Below are 19,055 nucleotides of genomic sequence, written 5' to 3'. Positions count from 1 at the left end.
TCTCCTTTTATATATATATACACACTCCTATTATGTTATTTTACTAATCTTATTTAAAAAGGGAACATTACATATTGAATACTGTACCTCAATTTTATTGTAATGATTTTACTGGTTACCAGGTGGGGTGGCAGTTGAAAAATTTGGTGAATGCACTACGAGAGGATCCGAGTGGTGTTATCTTAACTTTGAAAAAGCGACCTCAGAGCATGCTTACCTCAGCACCAGCTTTACTGAAAAATATGAGATGGAAGCCCCTTGCTCTGCAGGTAATGAAGCTTAATCATAAGTCATACACCATCATTTTAACTACAGATTATCTCAGTGATGCTTTATTGTGCTTCATCTCAGCAGCATATGGATATTTACTCTTGTATACTTTGAAAAATTGTTTCTGAAATGATTTCTCTGTAGTTTGTTCTCATAGGCTCAGTTGAAATTAAACCTGTTATTAGAACTTTTCAAAGTTAAGAAGTAATCGTTCCAGTGTTTTACAATGCAGAAAAGTAGCCCCAGATAATTTTTCTAGCTAAGGGGAAACAACTATACTTCAGAAGCCGATAAATTTTAGTTTGACTTTTTGTTTAGCTCACAGTGCAGTATAACCTCAAAGAAAGAGGGGAGGAAAAGATCTTGAGTTCTCAGTTTGATCAATCGTAGAGTTATAGGAAAATTTATAAAGTGTTTTTATTCAATAAACTACTTGACCATAAAAATTTTCTCATGTAAATAAAGTCATATTCATGTCAGAGTTGTCCTTGAGATTGAACCCTTGCACATAAAAAGGTGTGGCAAAGGATGTTTGGCTGGGCCTTTGATTTTTAGTAAGCCTGCAATGTACTGAACACCATGGAATGGTTTCATTAAAGCTTTCGTGTTTCACTCCAGGATAAAATGTCACTGTGATGGATAACTCTAGGAAATAAAAGTTATGTCCGGGCTGATGAAAGCATGTAACCAACAGCTGGAACTGACAAATAATCCCTTTTTTCATTCAGTTCAAATAGAACAATGTTTAGAAATTTATTTTCTTTGCATAAAGAATGCATTCTTCAGGACATTTTTATTATCACAATAAAAAGTCTAATTTAAAATTAAGTACATTTGAGAGAGAAAGAGACTTCTGTGAAGTTCAAGCAGAACAAAAATGAGATATGGAAATGCCACTGCCAGTAGCTGTGGTCTTTGCCATTTCAAATATCAAGAGAGTCATAAAAAGAACTCATGCCATGAAGAATTTCTTTCAAAAATATATATATATATATAAATCATTTTATATTGGTTAGATGCATCATTGTCTTTGAAACTGAGTAATTTTTAAAGTTTTTAAAGTTTTTAAATGATTGAGATGTCTTGGTCTTTCAGATATAAGGTACTGACTAGACATGTGACAAAACGCTTTTAGCCAAAAATATCTTATTAGCGTCTGAACATAAAATTGCAAATCTGTATGCATGATGTGACTGTATGAATGTCCATACTTGAAGACTGCACTTTCATCATGCTTTAGCGAGAATATAAATACAAATGAAAAATGCACATCATTGCTTTGAATGGGGTCAGATGCTTTCAGTCTAAATACTCTTTGGATAAGTTGGTATTTCTTTGGGTGAACTGTGCCATTCTCCTAAGTATTTCTTTTTGCTTTGCTTTATCATTTGCCACTAGAACAATTACACTGAATACCCCACAACAGAGGTTTCTGACATGGGCCATTGATGCAGACAATAGTAAATAAGCAACTAATTCAAGACAGGCTACTCCAAAAGGGTGGGCAGAAATTGGATAGAAACCAATTTCCACTGCTTAAACTAAGTCCAGTAGGGAAGTGAGGATTCCTGTGGTCTTTTGACAGTGAATGCTTCATGAGCTAAAGTTGTGGGCCTGTTTGAAACTCCATACTTACTTCCACAAGCAAAAATCCAGTCATCTTTTACTCTGTTTTATTTGACTCTGATTTCCATCAGCATCCTTAGTTCAATACAGATACTAGGGTGTTATTCAACTGATCTAACTCCACATACCTGCTATGTTCACATCTACATATCTACATTATCGTGCAGGTTCCTTAACTTTACTGCCTTTGTCCAGCAGACATACATAACAGTTACTGATTCATTCATCTTGGCTATTTTAGCCTGATCTGCCTTAGGATGAGCTGAATTGGACCCTGTGCGTGCCTCTCTCTGTCTCTGGTGATAAAGGGAGTTTTGACAGCTACCTTGAATGTAGATTATCTGTATTAGATAAGATGAGACTGACCCTAAATAGAGGTTTTCTGTAATCTTACAGACTGGGTAGTGTGGGTAATGGGAGTATTGGTTTTGATGTAGGTTTTTTGCTGATAGCATAGAAAATATGAATATTTTAAGGCTAATGTGAGTACAAATAGAGATACTGTTAAACGTTAGAGATGTAATTCTGGTATCATGATGATACTGTTCTGATTTTATCAAACATGACACCAGGAAAAGGCCAGAACCTCATTCAACACTATGTGTGAAGTGTGCATATGTGTGTCTGTTGTAATTTGTGGTTTTAGTGTGAGAAACAACAGTTTTCTTAAGTAGACTGAGTGTCGAAAAAGCTCCAGGGCAAAGTTAAGACAAACTTCAGAAGCTACATAATGTGGAGATTTCTGTTGTTAATTTACGCAGATCAGAGGTGAACAGATGTTAGTCAGCTGATGTTAGTTTAAATGTAGCCTAAGTGTGAAATTGGTACTGTATGTTTGATTAATAATGAGAAGTGAAAGCAGTCAGAGTGCAGTGTAATTTTATATCTATTAAAATATAAAGAATATAATGTTTATTTAACAAAATTTACTTCAAAAATCTCTGAAACAAAATCTTCAAAAAAGCTGTATGTTTTGTAATTGCGGTTTGCCCTCTGGCTATTGTGAAATTTCTTATGTTCCTGATTCATGTAAGGGTGCTATTCTTTAACAGGAGCTTGGGAGATAATATGAGAGGAGAGGGGGGGAAGCGATAGCAAATAGGAAAAAAACACAAGGAAAAGCAGTACCTCCATCACCTTTGGAAGCAAGGGAAATTATGATAACTTGTTTTCCTACAAGAAAGCTGGAGAGGGACTTTTTAAAAGGGCGTGTACTGATAGGACAAGAGGTAATAGCTTTAAGCTGAAAGAGGGTAAATTTAGATTAGATATGAGGAAGAAATTCTTCACTATGAGGGTGGTGAGACGGTGGAACAGATTGCCCAGAGAAGTTGTGGATGCCCCATCCCTGGAAGCGTTCAAGGCCAGGCTGGATGGGGCTTTGAGCAACCTGGTGTAGTGGAAGGTGTCCCTGCCCATGGCAGGGGGGTTGGAACTAGATAATATTTAAGGTCCCTTCCAACCCGAACCATTCTATGATTCTATATCAGGATGTCATGAAATAATTGAGGATAACTGAGCTGTCATCCCAGAGCTAAGTTAATTGAACCGTATGTATTATTCAACAGATACAAGCTATAAGGAAATTATGACTCAGTAATAATTCTGTTAAAGTACCAAATATGAGCAAAATATTCAAAGGCCTCTAGAATAAGATATGGGGATGAAATTCTGGTAACATGGGAATTAGGATCTGCAAATTGGCTGCTGTGGTTTTTTTCGTTCTGCAAATGGAATGAACAGAGGAAAAATGTGGTGTCACATTCTAATCAAATTGCAGCGGGTGATGTGGGAAGGTGGAAGTTTGCCCTAATGTAAGGAGGCTGACACAAAAGCAGAGACTGAGATTTTCTATGCACCCTACCAATAAATATGTTTAACAGCTATTGCAGCGAATGTAGAAGGTAAATTTTTCAGTGAATTAAATTGAGACACATTTACATTGAGAGTTACATTGGGATGTTTTAACTGAGAACTTTCAAAACTTAATTTTAGCTGGAAGTGAATCATGTTGAGGCATTATTGGTAAATTGTATTCTGCTTGTTTAGTCAATAATTGTATGTAAGAACATGAAGTTTGCCACTTGCAACTACGTGAAAAACTAGACTTAATGGAGAGATACTAAGTAAGCCTCTAAGTTGGGAAAATGCTAGATGAGTCTTCCAGTTCAGTCAGTATGCCGGTACTACCAACGTATCAAGCAGTTCTGGAACAGTTTTGGTGTGTGAGTGACAGGGCGTCTTCGTAATTAAATTATGCATTCTGATGATGAAATTTTTAAGAGTGTGCTGTCTATTGTTACTAATCTCTAGATTAGCCATATGCCAGCCAAATGTTCACAGTCTCTGAGTGTGGAAAACACTTTTAGATCATTCAGATATTAACTGCTTGCTAATTGGCATAAATACTTCTTAGAATGTTCAGTGGTTTACTTTGAACAGCTCTGCCTTCACATGGCAGTCTTGCCATGAATTATGATTTAAATGCAGTCTACATAATTATTGATTAATTCTTTGGGTGGTTTTTTTTTTCCTTTTAGCAGAATTGTGGTATATTCATTCTTTTCACAAATATTCTTATCCTTAGAATAGATATGAAAGGTTAGGGGAAAGAAAGAATGCATCCTGTGTAGGAGTCCTGAAACTGATATTGAATAGTTTGATGTACAGTAAATAATACAATTATTAAATACTGATGTACAGTAAAATAATACAATTATCCGATGGCTATACTATGCACCATTGCATAATGAGTTTGTATTTACAAGTGCATTGATTCCAGCTCTGAGGTCAATCAGTACAGAAAGAAACACATCCTTTTTTTTCCCCTCGTGTCCTGATTAAAGGAAGTGCTGGGGTTTTTTTATTTTCAGTCACTTGATTGTCTGTTTTAATATCCAACAGTATCCAACTTCTTGTAGATTATCAAAGCTCTCCCTTGATGCATGCTGGAATCATGTCAGAATTTGTGAAGTCAAGGGATTTTTCAGCCTGTATTTTTTGTTACTGCTTTTATAACGTTTGAATTAGGCAGCTGTGGCCTTGGGAATTGTGTGGTTGCCTTTGCAATTGAAGGTATTCATTAATACGGTATCGTACCATATTAAGATGTTATGCCTGCAAGACAATTTTTACTAAATTTGCCTTTCAGTTACTTTTTCTGATACTCTGATCCGCTGTGTGAAAGCCTACAATGGTATTTCAGATTGCAATGTTTGCATTTCTGACTGCTACTGAATATGGTGAACAAACTAAATATGTTTAACCTTTAATTTTTTAATTTTTCTTACTTGACATAGAGGTGACAATTATCTTTGAACTCTCCAAATTTTTGTCTGGTTCAAAACCTAACTTAAATAAACATTCTCTACTCTAGATTGTCTGTTTTATTTCTCCTTTCCACTTTGCGTTATTTTGGGGCGGTTTCAAATGGAGGCTTCCCTAACTGCTGTTTGAACAAGGGTGGAAGGTTCAAGAGAGAAGATTCTTGGAGCATATGAAATCTTATGTAAGTCACTATCATCATGCTAGCAAGAAGCTAGCTGCAAAGTCCTTCTTTGCCTTCTGGAAAATGCTTTGTTAATTAGTCAAAAGAAAGTGGATTTTGACTACAGTGTGGAAGACTCTTCATCCAGTTTCACTATAATACAGAAAAGGAGTGGTAGAGAAACATGTTGGCATACTTCGGCTAATTTGGACTGCACCCTGCCAATATCAGTGAAAGGGCTGTTACTGATGTCAGTGAGGTTGGGGGCAGGTCCAGCTGCCAGCCACATCTTGTGTGTTGACTTGGAAAAAAACCTTCTGACCCCTCTTAAACACTCTGTGACACTCTTCACCGAGCTTGATTAAATGTCACCTTTTGTATATTTAAAATAGTCCACTGTATTGTTTTGTCTGTGATTAAATTGTGCCGTTATAAAATCACCAACAACTCAGTATCTGTAGTTTTTTCAACAGACTTTATTTTGGATTAGATATGCATCATATCTCCACTGTGATATATTCAGCTTTTCAGCCTCCTAAGAAGAAACAGCAACAATAACAACGGAGTCCTTGGTTTGAGAGAAAATGCTACTTTTATTATTTTTATTTAGTATTTTCCCTTACTTGATTATATTGCCTCCTTCATTCATCTAGACACGATGCTATATTCTGTTTTCATCATTTATGATTAAAATTAATGACCTTACAGTTTTTAATCATTAAATTTGAATAAAATACTAACTTGTTTGCTCTTCAGTTGCTTAGTTGTCTTTTAACTACATGGGAACTGGGCATTCTTTGCAGCACTATTAAAATGGATTCTGACTGGGTTTTCCTACAAAGTATGAATTAGTGATAGTATTTCATTACTTCATGTCATGGCTGATCTTACAAAAAGTTTGTTTTATTGGAAACATTACGTTCAATAAATTGTCATAACCTTGATCCAATATGAAAAATATATTAGCAGTAAAATCTGTTTACTGATGCAAATACTGTATAAAGATATTACCACTTAAAATTTTGTATTGGTTTTGCTTATATTTTTAAAAATTGTATGTCTTTTTCTGGAGCAATGTTTCTCAAACTATATATTGCAGCTTCCAAGGGAGTTAATGAAAGGTTCAAAGAGTTTTAAAAAACATTAAAAAGAATTTTAGATAGTATATATTAAATATTAATTACACTCATTGTTTAGAGATAAAAACCAAAAATAATATACTGACTTACTGGGGCTACCCTCTGAATTCCTTCAGGATTGGGGATGGGAAAAGCAGCAATAGGTCCTGGGAGCAAGACGGAAGTAGGGACCACAAGGCAGAGCTAACCAGGGACAGGGCAGTTTCTGGGGGAGAGGGGAGTTAAGTGCCTACATGCTATCAGTCAGTACTTACAGGCACTTGTTATTTCCCTGTAGAAATTTCCCTGTGGTTGGTTATCTGTGCCCCAGCCAACTGACAATTTGGGAAAGGGTCTGTAAAGACTAATGACCCTGAAGGAAGAGAGTGCATCCAAAATGTTTGAGAAATAGTACTCCAAAATGTATTGAAACATGGATTTAGTCTCTGTCATTGTGGGTTAAGATTGATGCAGGGTCTTTTGTGGGACATTTTTGAGACTATTCCAGTTTTAATATGTAACTTCTAAACTTTCTTTGTCAGGCTATTCCTGTGGATCAAGTATTTAACTCTTTGGACCTGAAAACTTTTTAGTTTTATTGCTGTTTCAGCAATTCCACTTGCCCTGGCCAGCCTACCAAAAGGGACTGCTGCAGGAAAACACTCTAGTCCTTGGAAGAGAATTAACTCAGTGATAACACTGATCTCCAAGGCATCCAATTCAGACGTACTTGAATGGAGTTCCATGTGTTTTTCTGTTCAGCATGCCTATTTTGAACTGGAGAGCTACAAGAGCTGATCTACTTGCAGGTGCACAGATTGACTCGAACGGAGGTCTCTCCAAATTGCAACGCAAAATGCCATGTAGACGCACCATAACTGCCGGCCATGTTCTGAAGGCTTGCTTTTCAACCAGGAGGGCCTGAAGACTTTTAATTCTTTATAAAATGAAAGCTGAACTCATACAGCACAAGGTGGTAGTTACAGCAATGCTCTCAGTGTGTTGAGCTACCAGGAGAGACCATGTGAACACTTTTACTATGTAGCATTTCTTCCTGAGCTGATTTACTGGTGCAGTGGTGATAAATATATTTTAAAGAAAAAAGTGGTGGCCTATTTTTAAATTCAGATTTCTCATTTTTTCCTAGTTACACAGCTTTTCTGTTTTTGTGGAAATAAGCTAGAGAGCTGACTTTGGCAATATGACCTAAATATAGAAAAGATATGAGACATCCTAGTATGTTTTGAGGCAATCCTACAGGATTGTGTTTCCACTTGTACTGGAATGTATTACAGTTCTATCCCTTTGGGAGCTCCGGGTGCCCTGGGAAGGTGTACCCACATGGCCATCCTGTGAGATACCACAGTCATTCAGACTCTCACCAATTACACTGTAATTTCACCTCTGAAAGTGTCTGACATGGGAACAATTTGAGGGAAACCTTTTACCTTCAGGTAGCTGGATAACTCGTGTTTTTCTGTGATAGACTGAATACCATTTCTTCCTATTGCAATCACTATTTTAACCACCTTGCTGAGCCAAAAGATGTACCAAAACATGCATTTGTCGAAGTTGCACAAACCCCAATTGATTTCCAGCATCTTCCAACAAACCGACCTATATGTCTGGGCTCTGTATTAGCAGGGACCGGTGAAGTGTGAAGTTAACCAATAGAATCCTCAGACTTCAGCAAAATCATATTTTTTTTTCAGAAATTAAGCCCATATCAATAGTATATAAATAATTAAGCCCAGGTATTCCAGGCTGTAACACAAGGGAGATTCTTTACTGTGTCCTCTAGCCCTCCAGCAGCCAGTCAGGATCACCAGAGGCTCATCAACCCGCTGTAAGTCCAGATCACTGTTATGCTTGAGCATGATTTTCCTTATGTGACATATACCATAAACTCCTATTGATTGCCACCAGTCCAGTCTCTAGGGCCCACTTTCCTCTTATCTACCTATTCACGCAGGTAAAGGGCTGTCTTCTTCCTCAAAGTGGAGAAGAGCAAATCCATTTACCCAGCTTGTCTTCCTCTCAGTGCTCCTGCCAGTAGGAGCCATGAACAACAACAGCTTGAGCTTGACAACTGTAAACAGGGTCTAGGTTACAAAATTCTTTTGGCTTACAATGAAAATTAAGTCTACAAGCTACTCAGGAAGCCACAAAGTCTACTTGTCATAGAAGTGCAAGGTATCAGAAAGGAAATAACCAGTGTTGTATTAGTAAGTGGTTCAAGAACATCTGTGGCTACAGTGTCACACATGAAAATGTAAAGGATAAGATTTTTGTTTCTCTGAAGATTTTTTTTCTGTTTGTTACTTTGTTGGGGTTTTTTTACCCAGTTTTGCCACCAACTTTATTCTTATTTTTGCAGACTTCTGTCTTCCTGTTTTTAGTGGTTGTAAAGTCTTTTACCTGTCTGGTTTTGCGTGTGTGTCTTTCTCCCTCTTTTCCTGCAAATACTGGCAGTCTTTCATTGGCCTGGGTATAGAATACTCAACGTTAACACTAATGAGCAAGGAAAGAATTTGGCAGTATCACTATTTACAGGAGATGGTTTTTTAACATTCAAAAAGAGAAAACATGTCAGTTTATAGCTGTTGCTCTAAAGGTGGACTTGCAAAGTTTTAACAAAATTTTAAGCATACATTTTATTACATTTGAGATAAATAAGATCTAACACAGCTCAATTCCTAAAACAAGGCAGTAACTGACTAAAGGAGGAGGTTCCTTAGGCGGCATGCATATTATTCTTACATACTGATTAAAAAAAAAGTGACACAGTGGTGGGGGCTTTGCTTGATAAGCATAAATTCAAATGGCTCATCGCTAACTTATGAAAGGCCAACATTTTGAAAAAGCTCCTGCTGTTGAACTCTTGGGGTTTTCTGCGGTATAGGCATAGTGCTGGAGTATCAAGATTAATATCTAGAAAATGAGAACTGATTATTCTGCACAGGAATGCCCTGTTGGTCTGTCATAAAATATTCTTAACAGTGCTGGCAGAAGGATCTTTTCTACGCATCTGTTCAGTCAGTCTTTAGAGCTTCTCTGCTGTCAATACAATGTGAAATGTTTGTGTTCTCCAGTAGTTATATAGGTCAGAAATTACAGGTATGCTGAACTCTCTTTAATTCCAACACTTACTTCTTCAAGGAGTTCATTTCCAAAAAGATGGAGGGGAAAGAACTCTTTCAGAGCAAATCTCAGCATTTTTTTAATATTAAATTAATTTTAGGGTATATGAAGATACTGTTATACTTACTGTTTTGCCATTTTTCTTTTTCTTCTCCTTGAGTTTGCTATCACACAAGCCAAGCAACATAAGGCTTTTGTTATTAGGCAGACATGTTATTAAGTAGACTAAAGCAATCAAAAGTTTTCTTCTCGTTTCATTTTTCTGCATCTGTATAGAGACTGTTAGAAAATCCTGCTATAATTTCCAGCCCTACAGTAATTTAATAAAGTCTTCAAATGGTTGGTCATTATTTAGCTAGCTGAAGTAGTTAAGCTGAGGAGGGAAAAGGGGTGCCTAATTCATGGGAGAGAGATGTGTTTAAGAGGAAGGATCCTATTTGGACTGGAATGATATCTAGAGTGCATGATTATTCTGCAAGGAGTGTACAATTTATTTTCCTTTGAGTAAATGTTACTGTGTGAGGAGTGTGCCCCAAGGAGTGAAGAATAATAATAATCTCCAGTTTATTCTGTCTCATACCATGTGCGCTCTGAGGATGCAGCACATGATTTTACAGCATCTGCAGACATAAACTGAAGCTTTTACATTTAATTCTTAAGCTGTAGAGCAGATGGGGAGAGATGACATTGAATTTAATTCCTGCTTATGCACCTTTTACTGTAAACACTAGACTTTTTCTTTACAATTTTAGTTTAATTAAGGAATTCACTAGATTCTGTATGTTATTTACACTTTAAGATTTCACCAGTGGCTCTGCTGATTACTTTTTTTATAGGTATTGGCAATAATCTTGCTGTGCAAAAGGGAGAAAGATGTAGTCAGAGGAGTCAGTTTTATAAGTACAGTACCTGTCCATTCATAGATCTGGCTCCTTAGCACGAGTGTTTCAGTCAGTTTAAAAGCACACAGAACATTAGAACTGTTAACTATTTCTTTAATTTTCTGAACTATAGAATGTTTATAGCTTTTTCAAATAAAAATGTATAATGTATAAGGATAATCTTGATTATTTCTCTCTCTCTTTTGAACCAGCCTCTTATTCCTAGAAGTCCTACAAGCAGTGTTGCTACGCCATCCAGCACTATCAGCACACCTACAAAAAGAGACAGCTCTGCCCTTCAGGATCTCTACATTCCCCCTCCTCCAACAGAACCGTATGTTCCAAGGTAAAAAAGATCATTTCGGGTACAATTCAAGGTAAAAAATATTTGTAGAGTAACTGAACATTCTGTTCCTACCTGTTTATCGGCTTGTCCTGCAGGATAATACTGATAATACTTCATTTTGCAGGTCAACTGGCTATTAAGGGTCGATATGCTGAATCCCACCCACAATGACCTGAATCAGTGTTTTGTCTACAAAAGACAGTAGCTTTTAGAAAAGAAAGCTCAGTGCTATCTTTTCTCAAATATGGGATAATCTGTCCTCTGTAACAGTCTCATGGTATTTCAGAAGAGCAAAAATTATCTGAAAACCTGAATCTATAACTAGGAAAAGAGTTTGTTTCTGTCCCCTTGCCTAATAACCATGATGAAACAAGGGAGGCTGAGCTAAAAGCAAGAAACTTTCAACCGCCAATGAGCACCGTTTTCTTCTACCACAGTGTTTTCTATTTTAGATATATTTGATTTGATAGTGTTAGAGCACATTTCAGGATTGTGTTTTTGTGTGGCCACTCTGCTAGATAATGCAGTAACCGTGCTGTTCCTGGTAAATATATCTGCTACTCTGACCTGCCACCTGGAACAGGCATTTTTATCTCTCCCAGGTCTCTGGGCTTGCTGAGACAGAAAAGCAGCAGATCCTCCTTGCAGATTCATCACCCTACCCTCAGACGACCTCAAATGATTCAGTATAATTCCATAATGTACACAGATGTTGCTTTCCTAAAATTCTGAGAGATTTATGGCCTATAAATAATATGGAAGTAGCTACCCAGAGGTGTAGGAACATATTTAAGAGGAATCAGTGTTTTTAAAGCTTCCATATTCTTAGACACAGGCTATCATATGTCCGGTCAATGTATTTTTAAATTACTTCTTGTATTTCTTTTAGTTAACTTTCTTGGAATGGTTGTAAGGGCAGCATGTCCTTTCTTGTACCTGAGTTTCTTGTAGCTGAGTTTTTCTTAGACTTTCTTATCAGTAACTCTTTTAGCCAGTTAATGAGATGTATGACCTAATACTGACAAGACTTTCCTGGGGGTTACCCAGGAGTGAGGTATATGGCAAATTAAATTGCCTCGTGGGGAGAAGTTGTGATTCTATGAGAAAGTCTTACTCTTCAGAGGTATGAAAAACCTTCCAGGGCAAAAGAGTGAATTTCTACTTCATGATTTAGATGATATCACAAGCCTTTTGTGAAGCTGTAAGCTGAGTCCCATGTTCTTTCCTCATCCCTGCCTCATCTGTTTCCTGGCTTGGTTTTTATTTCTTGGGAAAAAAAAAAATTGCCATTTCATTTCAAATTTGACACATATAATGTGGTTAACTTGCTAACACAATTACTGTAATATCTGTCTTAAAGTGACAAAGAGACAAACAGAATATATGGTCTAGTTCAATTTTTTTTCTTCTAATCAAATGAAAACATTATCAGTCATGACACTTGAATTGTTCATAGGGGTTGAATGTGTCTTTTATCGCCCTGATAACAGTTATGTCTATGTAAATATTTTTAGGACATGGTTTTCAGAAAATCCACAGAAAAAATCAAGTATTTAATGGTAACCCATTAACATAAAAAAGGTGCAAAAAGAAACCCCAACCAAAATATAGTCCTAGGTTTCTCTTTGAATGCAGTAGTTATATGGTGAAGACCTGTTGCTCCTGAAACTGAAACTGTACAATCTTAAAAGAAATAGTGCCTTTGTACTGCTACTGATCATGTTTACCACCACAAAAATACTTTTATTTGATAAAAATGCATCCTCTTTTTTGAAGTATTTTCAGTGATTATTCGCTGCTCAGCAGTTTTTGAGTTCTGCTTTAGAAATCGAGATGTTCAAAATGCATTTTGATTATTTATTAATAACATTTCTTAAATCATTATGATAATGCACTGGTTTGGACAGGCTGATTAAATCTTATAATACATATTAGTACAAGCTATAATCTTACAGAGAGCTTAAGCTATGTACATTTGAATTTTTGAACTTAATCCTAATGGACTATACTTCGTTTCACAAACCTGTCACATAGTGTACAGTGTTTCTGAATAATCTAGTTTAGCATTTCATAATTTTTTTTGTCCATGATTAACTATACTTAAGCATGTCTTTTTTTTGGGGGGGTATTATCAAACTGTTCCTCAGTTTGTTGGTGGTGTTCCAAGGAAGAAAAAACCAACCAAACCAACCCTCCTTTTGTTACTGGAATATAGTAAAAGGGTTGATATTTTTAAATAAATTGTAAAACCCTGAAGCCATGCCACCTTGGTGACGATACCCGCAGACAGCACAGCTGCCAGCATAACTGCACACGGATGGCATGAGAAAGAGGGACTGACTTTCTGTGTGCTGGTTACTTAGAAGTGCTGGTCATAAGTTAGTGCCTGCTCAAATTTGTCGAATACCTTTGGGGGTGAGAACTGAAGCCCTCATCTCCAGAGGGCCGTGGCAAAAGGTGTTTGCCTGGTGGCTCTGCACTTCTCTCCGTGCTTGCAGTAAAGATCCCTCCATGTCAGTCTGCCCTCCTTACCATAGAGGCTTCCTTGTGCAGCACCAGTTAGTATCTGGCTGTTTCATGCCAGTCTCCATCGTCCTACCAGCCAGGATCCCCCAGCACTGTCACCACAAAAAGTCTTTCCGCGAGTGGAGATGAGCTCACAGCCCCGGTGGGGCTGCGCCAGCCCCCCTCGCTAAGCCAACAGCATCCCTGCTCTGGGAAAGTGGCCTGGCAAAGTGAGCGTAGTGGTCGGTGGGGGTTTGTGGTGCTGCGCTGTCGCAGGCAAGGCAGGATGGCCCTTTCTCATCCTCTGTGACTTTCTGGATCCCATGAGGAGGCTTTGCTTCGTCCTCAGATGGAGTCTCAGAGTGCCAAGGGATGTATGAGTCAGCACACTGGCCAGCTTGGAACTCACATGGCAGTCCAGAGGGGCAGAAGCGCTCCAATGAGGACATGAGGCCCCGGCTTCTCTCTTGGCTGCCTCCCATGCGTTTTGCTGCCCAGAAATTACTGTCTGATTAGGTCTTTTGCAGCCATCTGCAGGCACGGTCCTACCAGCAGGTTTACTGAGCCATGCTTCATTTAGTACAAGGAGAGGGCTCCTACCCCAGGCATGGCTTGCTCTCTTGTTTGATGCCTTTGAGTAGTTTGCATTTTTTAGAGAGTGGGGCGGGGATGTGGGGAAGGAAAACGCTATAGTCTTGGGGATCTGTACACAAACTGCAAAGTGCATGCCTTGCGATGCATTGCTGTCCTGGGGTAACCCCTCGTGATCAGGTGCTATGCACCTTATTTGCTATTGCATGGAGGTACCCGTACAACTTCCAGGCCTGAATGGATTGTGCAAGACTATGTCAAATGTCTGTACATCATCGGTGCCTGGTTCTTCTTGCTCTGGGCTTAGTTTGTAAGGAACCAGATCAAATTTGTCCATGCTTGCCTTATAGCCGTGTCTTAAAACTATCTGATGTATTTAAAACTGCAAGTATAAAAAACTCTACCCTAAATCACAAAATGCTAGGTAGATTAAAAAAGAAAACCCAGAAAAATAGAGTAGCTGCATGTCAGCTTTATTTCTATGATTCTTTTCATGAGAAACCAATAAGACGGATAGTCTGTAAAAGAATTGAATAATCAGACACGTGTGAGATAACTGGCACATACATGCATACATATGCATATATGATGTGTGATCCTGATGTTGGTCAATGGCATCTGTTTCCTGCTTGTATGAAATACTGACATATTCCCATGTTTATTGAAATATTCACAATAAAAATCAATGTCTTATCCCAATATATTAAAAACCTCTCTTGTTTACTAAAGGGACGAAAAGGGAAATCTCCCGTGTGATGATGTTGGCAGACATATAGTGGGCAAGCCGGTTCATACAGGATCCGAATCTCCAAACTCATTTCTTGACCAGGAATATCGGAAACGCTTTAACGTCGTTGAAGAAGATGCAGTTTTATACTGCTATGAATATGAGAAAGGAAGAACAAGTGGTCCTGGAAGGAGAGAGAGCACACCAACATATGGTATGGCATTGATTTAATAACGATAATCACCATTTGCTGATTTTAGGATTTTTGTGCATCTGCTTTTGTTTTTAAGCATGAAAATATTTTCGGTGGCCATTGATTTTGCTAAGAATTCTGTACTACTTTAGTCCAGTTTCAACCTACGAGCTTATTCTGTGCAAGAAAAACTTAATTACGTACTATGATAGTGAGGGCAAGTCCAGTTTCGTGTTGATGATTTTTCTGAATATAAGTTCTATAATTTTGTTATCATCTTAATTTTCTGGATTATGCTTCAGTATCATTTTAGCAAAAAAAAAGAACAGGCAGAAGCCCATATGTTTTTATTAAGAATACAAGATGGAATTGTTCTCCCAGGATAAGGGCAAGACTTGCATAGATTTAGGAATTCAGCATTAGAAAAATTTACCAAGGTATAATTGTTTTAAAAATCAAAACCACGTCAGATTTACCAAGAGATGACATGCTGCTTTCCTGCTGCACTGCTCTCTAAAACTCTTCAATTTTTTCTTTAGTCCCAGAAATGAAGTATGAATGATTATAGTGTGCTTTTTTGAAGTATTGTATTAACCTCCTGTACCTTCCTATATGGGAAGTGACAACTTCCTATATACAGCAGTTAGTCTTTATTTGAGGTTATATGTTGTCTAAGAAATAATTTTGCATGTAAACACACACATGTATTCATGCTAATTTCACATCTTGGATTTTGATTTATTTAGGGTGAAAACTCAGAAACAGTTTCTGGTGAGAGTTTTGCTCCTCAAACCTTTATGCTCCAGGTTATTCTCCCTTTGAATCTTTTGGAACTCTTTAGCTAGTATTGTAACTTGTTTCAGCTTTGGACTGGGAGAATTGGTTTTCTGTTGCCAAGTATAAAACTGTGCAGTCACAGAGATGCTAGGATATAGAAAAAAAGAAAGAAGAAATCTATTGTTTAAAAAAGATATTTTGACTACTGTGGTATTAGCTGAGCACACACTTGAGTATTTTTTCACCCTACATGCTATATTATCTCAATTTTTAAACTGAGCACAGGCTGTATGTTGGGGTTGTAGTAACCCTGACATCATATCCCTGTGAGAAGGAGATAGACTTAATTTATGAGGAAGCATGGATTTAGTACATCATGGCAGCCAAACTCCAAATTCACCTGGGAACTTTGATATAAATTGAGCTTGAGCTTTGTAAACTATCCTCAGGACCTGGAGCAATGTGCTTGCACAACTTTCTACACAACTACACGATCCGGCTGCAAAATCCTCAGTATCCTTTTGATTTCAAATTGTTCTCAGGTGTTTTCTAACCATGCCCATAGTGTACAAAATAACTGCTAAGTTTTCAAAGTGGATATATCATTTTTATTACTCCAGTATTTAAACTATTACAATTGGTGGATGCAGTCAGTTCCATTGACAGAGATGTACTCTCTGTTCCAGGTGTTAAATTTTAATATTGGTACTCCAGAGTGAAGAAGAACACATTTCTTCTTCAAGGATTGCTGAATCCATTATTTTGTTACAGGATAGCTTTTTTTGCTTTTGTTTCTGCTAGCAGAAAAGGTTATAAATACATGGATCAAAGACTGCACTGAAAATCAGTCATTATTTAACACATTTGTTTTACACTGTTTCACTTTTGATGTCACTTCTTTTTTAATGAATTCACACCATTGAGTCCATTTTCATTTAAGTGTATTTTCTAAAAATATTGCAATTTCAGCATTAAATTCTAAAGTTTCCCTCATGACATTTGTTAGCATAAGATTTGTGGCTAGGCATGGCCTTAAGATTTCACAGAAATCTGGAAAATGACAATAACACTCTTCTGGCTTATGGTGACCCATTAAAGAAGGTCAAACAGAGTTCCAAGGCCTAGAGAAATAATTGTTTTCAACATGTATTCATCATTAATTATGTGGTGGTGTTAATTTTGTAAAAAACATTTCTCAGTCCTCCTTTGTGAGATGTTAATAATGCCCTCCAAAATTTCTTTATTGGAATCTTTTGACATCTTTTTGACAATGTTAACAAAGAGATTTCTCTTTCATGCTCTTACTGGCTTCCAGCTGTTTTATAATTGTTGCTAATTGGCCTTGGGAAGCTTCTGTTCACATCCCATGGAAGAAATTTTCCTGAGTGTAGTCACCGGGGAAGACAGATTTAGGGAATGCATGGAGGTTAACAAGAGGAAGATTAGCAGAGGTGGCAGGCAAATGAAACTTGAGTTTAAGGAAAGAAACAAATTTGGTCATTGCAGTTTTACTGCCAGGTACAAAATCATGCACTTCGAACAGCTAGAGATTTTGTAGAAAATTTGTTATGGCTATAGCTTTTGATCATGATCAGACTTTACATGATTTTGTGTAGCTTTTGTACCTTTTTAAGTGTGCAGGAACTTTCAATAAGATGCTGGGAGTTCAGCCTCACAAAGAAAATAAAGTTGTATTTCTAGAAAAAGCAACCCTTGAAAGTTACTTCTGATCAAGTAAACATGAGCCAAATACATCCCCACTCAGGAAATTACATCTTAACTGTGTGATCTAAATCTCACTGGCTTCAATCAGACTTAAATATGTGGCCTTAAATAGTAAAATAAATTATAAATAAAAAGTTAAACATATATTGTATTTCCCGAGCAATGATGTATTTGTGACCTGATCCTGTGGTCTGTACAGAACATACATCTTTTTTTGTCAGTTTTGTAAAAAGACGATACAGCTTTTTACCATTATGCTGCCTATATGGCATTGGTGTATTTTCCATGGATGCCATACTTCAACGGGTAGTTAGACATGTTTGAGTATTTTTTTTTCATTATAAACATGTCTTTCTTTTTAAGTGTATCATGGATTTAACCTCAAAAATGTGGAATAAGACTGATCACCTTTATGTAGAGGTTTTCCACTAAAATGATAAGACTTCTGAAGTTTTTACATTAAGCTCTGTTACTTTTGAAAACAAATTATTTTCCCACTTTTCAGTTTTGTGACCAGCAGTTTGATTCAAAAAAGAGTGAGGGCTGACCTTGCTGTGAAAACATTTTGTTTTCAGTCTGCCAGATATTGTACCATATGCTATGCTACTCTATGTTTTGTTTCAATATACTATTTAACTTGCCAAAAACTTCAAACCACTTTAAGTAACCCCACCAAGTTGCATAGCACACTTTCACTGAATTTCCTACTATATTTGTGGAATCCTTAAGCAGAAATCATAGTTCACAGCATTTTTTTTAAATCAATTCAGCAGCTTCCAAGTCAAAATTTAAAAGATATAATAGTCTTCAGCTTTTCTGTGTCTTGCTGTCTGAAATCAAAGTGAATTCATTAATAGTAATGTAATTTGCTTTCTGTGGACTAAATGCTACAAAAGAAATTATATGTAGAGGTTTTCTGGTTCCTTTCTTACTCAGTCACTGATGGATCTTTTAAGCCCACCAGCAAAGATGCTATTTGTGAAGGTGTTTTAGTGATGTGGGCACATTTCTTTTACCAACAATTCACATATGCTTTAAAACAGTTCTCTCCATGCTTGTGCTCGGAGCTTCCAGAATAAAAAAATAAACAGATATTGCTCAGTGACAGCTAAAGTAATTTGAATGCGTTTGTCAGTCTCAAACATCAGTCCGCTGATGATTTTGTAGGGCACTGAATTTATTTTCTAAACTTAAAAAAAAATCCATTAAATACTTAGCTGCTTCTTGTGTGTTAAAGAAAACAGAACTCCTATCTTAACCTCAGAGGCAATGCTGGATACTCTTTCATAAACAACCCTTTAGAATAGCAGCTTAGCACATAATTTGTTCTTTCTGCTAAAAAATGTTAGTTTAATATTGCCTTATGGTGCATGATCTCAATTTTTTCCTTTGTTTCCAGGGAAACTAAGGCCTATTTCTATGCCAGTAGAATATAACTGGGTGGGGGATTATGAAGACCCCAGTAAAATAAAAAGAGATAGTAGGAGAGGTAAGTGATCTGAACACGCATCTTGTACAAGGCATTATGTATTTTAACATGCTTTAAGATATATATTTCAAGCTCCTTTTTCTGCTTGCTTTGATATATATTTTTGTGAACCTCTTTTGGGTTCTTTCATTATGTATACTTAATTTTTTGCAGAGCCTCTATTAGGATTGAGGAAGTTG

At 37.0% G+C, this 19,055-nt stretch overlaps 1 protein-coding gene across 4 annotated transcripts in view; it reads left to right on the top strand.

Moving 5' to 3' along the window:
- The window catches only part of CNKSR2 (connector enhancer of kinase suppressor of Ras 2), a gene marked incomplete at its 3' end in the record, with an annotated part of 223,906 nt that overhangs the window by 125,359 nt on the left and 79,492 nt on the right, over positions 1-19,055 (top strand). Inside the window, exons 9-12 of one of the 4 annotated variants that reach the window (XM_082012332.1) lie at positions 123-269; positions 10,736-10,869; positions 14,695-14,906; positions 18,787-18,876. In XM_082012332.1, the coding sequence (XP_081868458.1) occupies positions 123-269; positions 10,736-10,869; positions 14,695-14,906; positions 18,787-18,876 (583 nt within the window). The remainder of the gene's footprint in view (positions 1-122; positions 270-10,735; positions 10,870-14,694; positions 14,907-18,786; positions 18,877-19,055) is intronic. The other 3 variants (XM_082012334.1, XM_082012333.1, XM_082012335.1) reach the window with 3 other exon arrangements.

This window comes from Phaethon aethereus (genome assembly GCF_964289735.1).
Source record: "Phaethon aethereus genome assembly, chromosome: 1".
NCBI lineage: Eukaryota > Metazoa > Chordata > Aves > Phaethontiformes > Phaethontidae > Phaethon > Phaethon aethereus.
The sequence above is the reverse complement of the archived record's forward strand: the minus strand, read 5'-3'. Positions and strand labels throughout refer to the sequence as shown.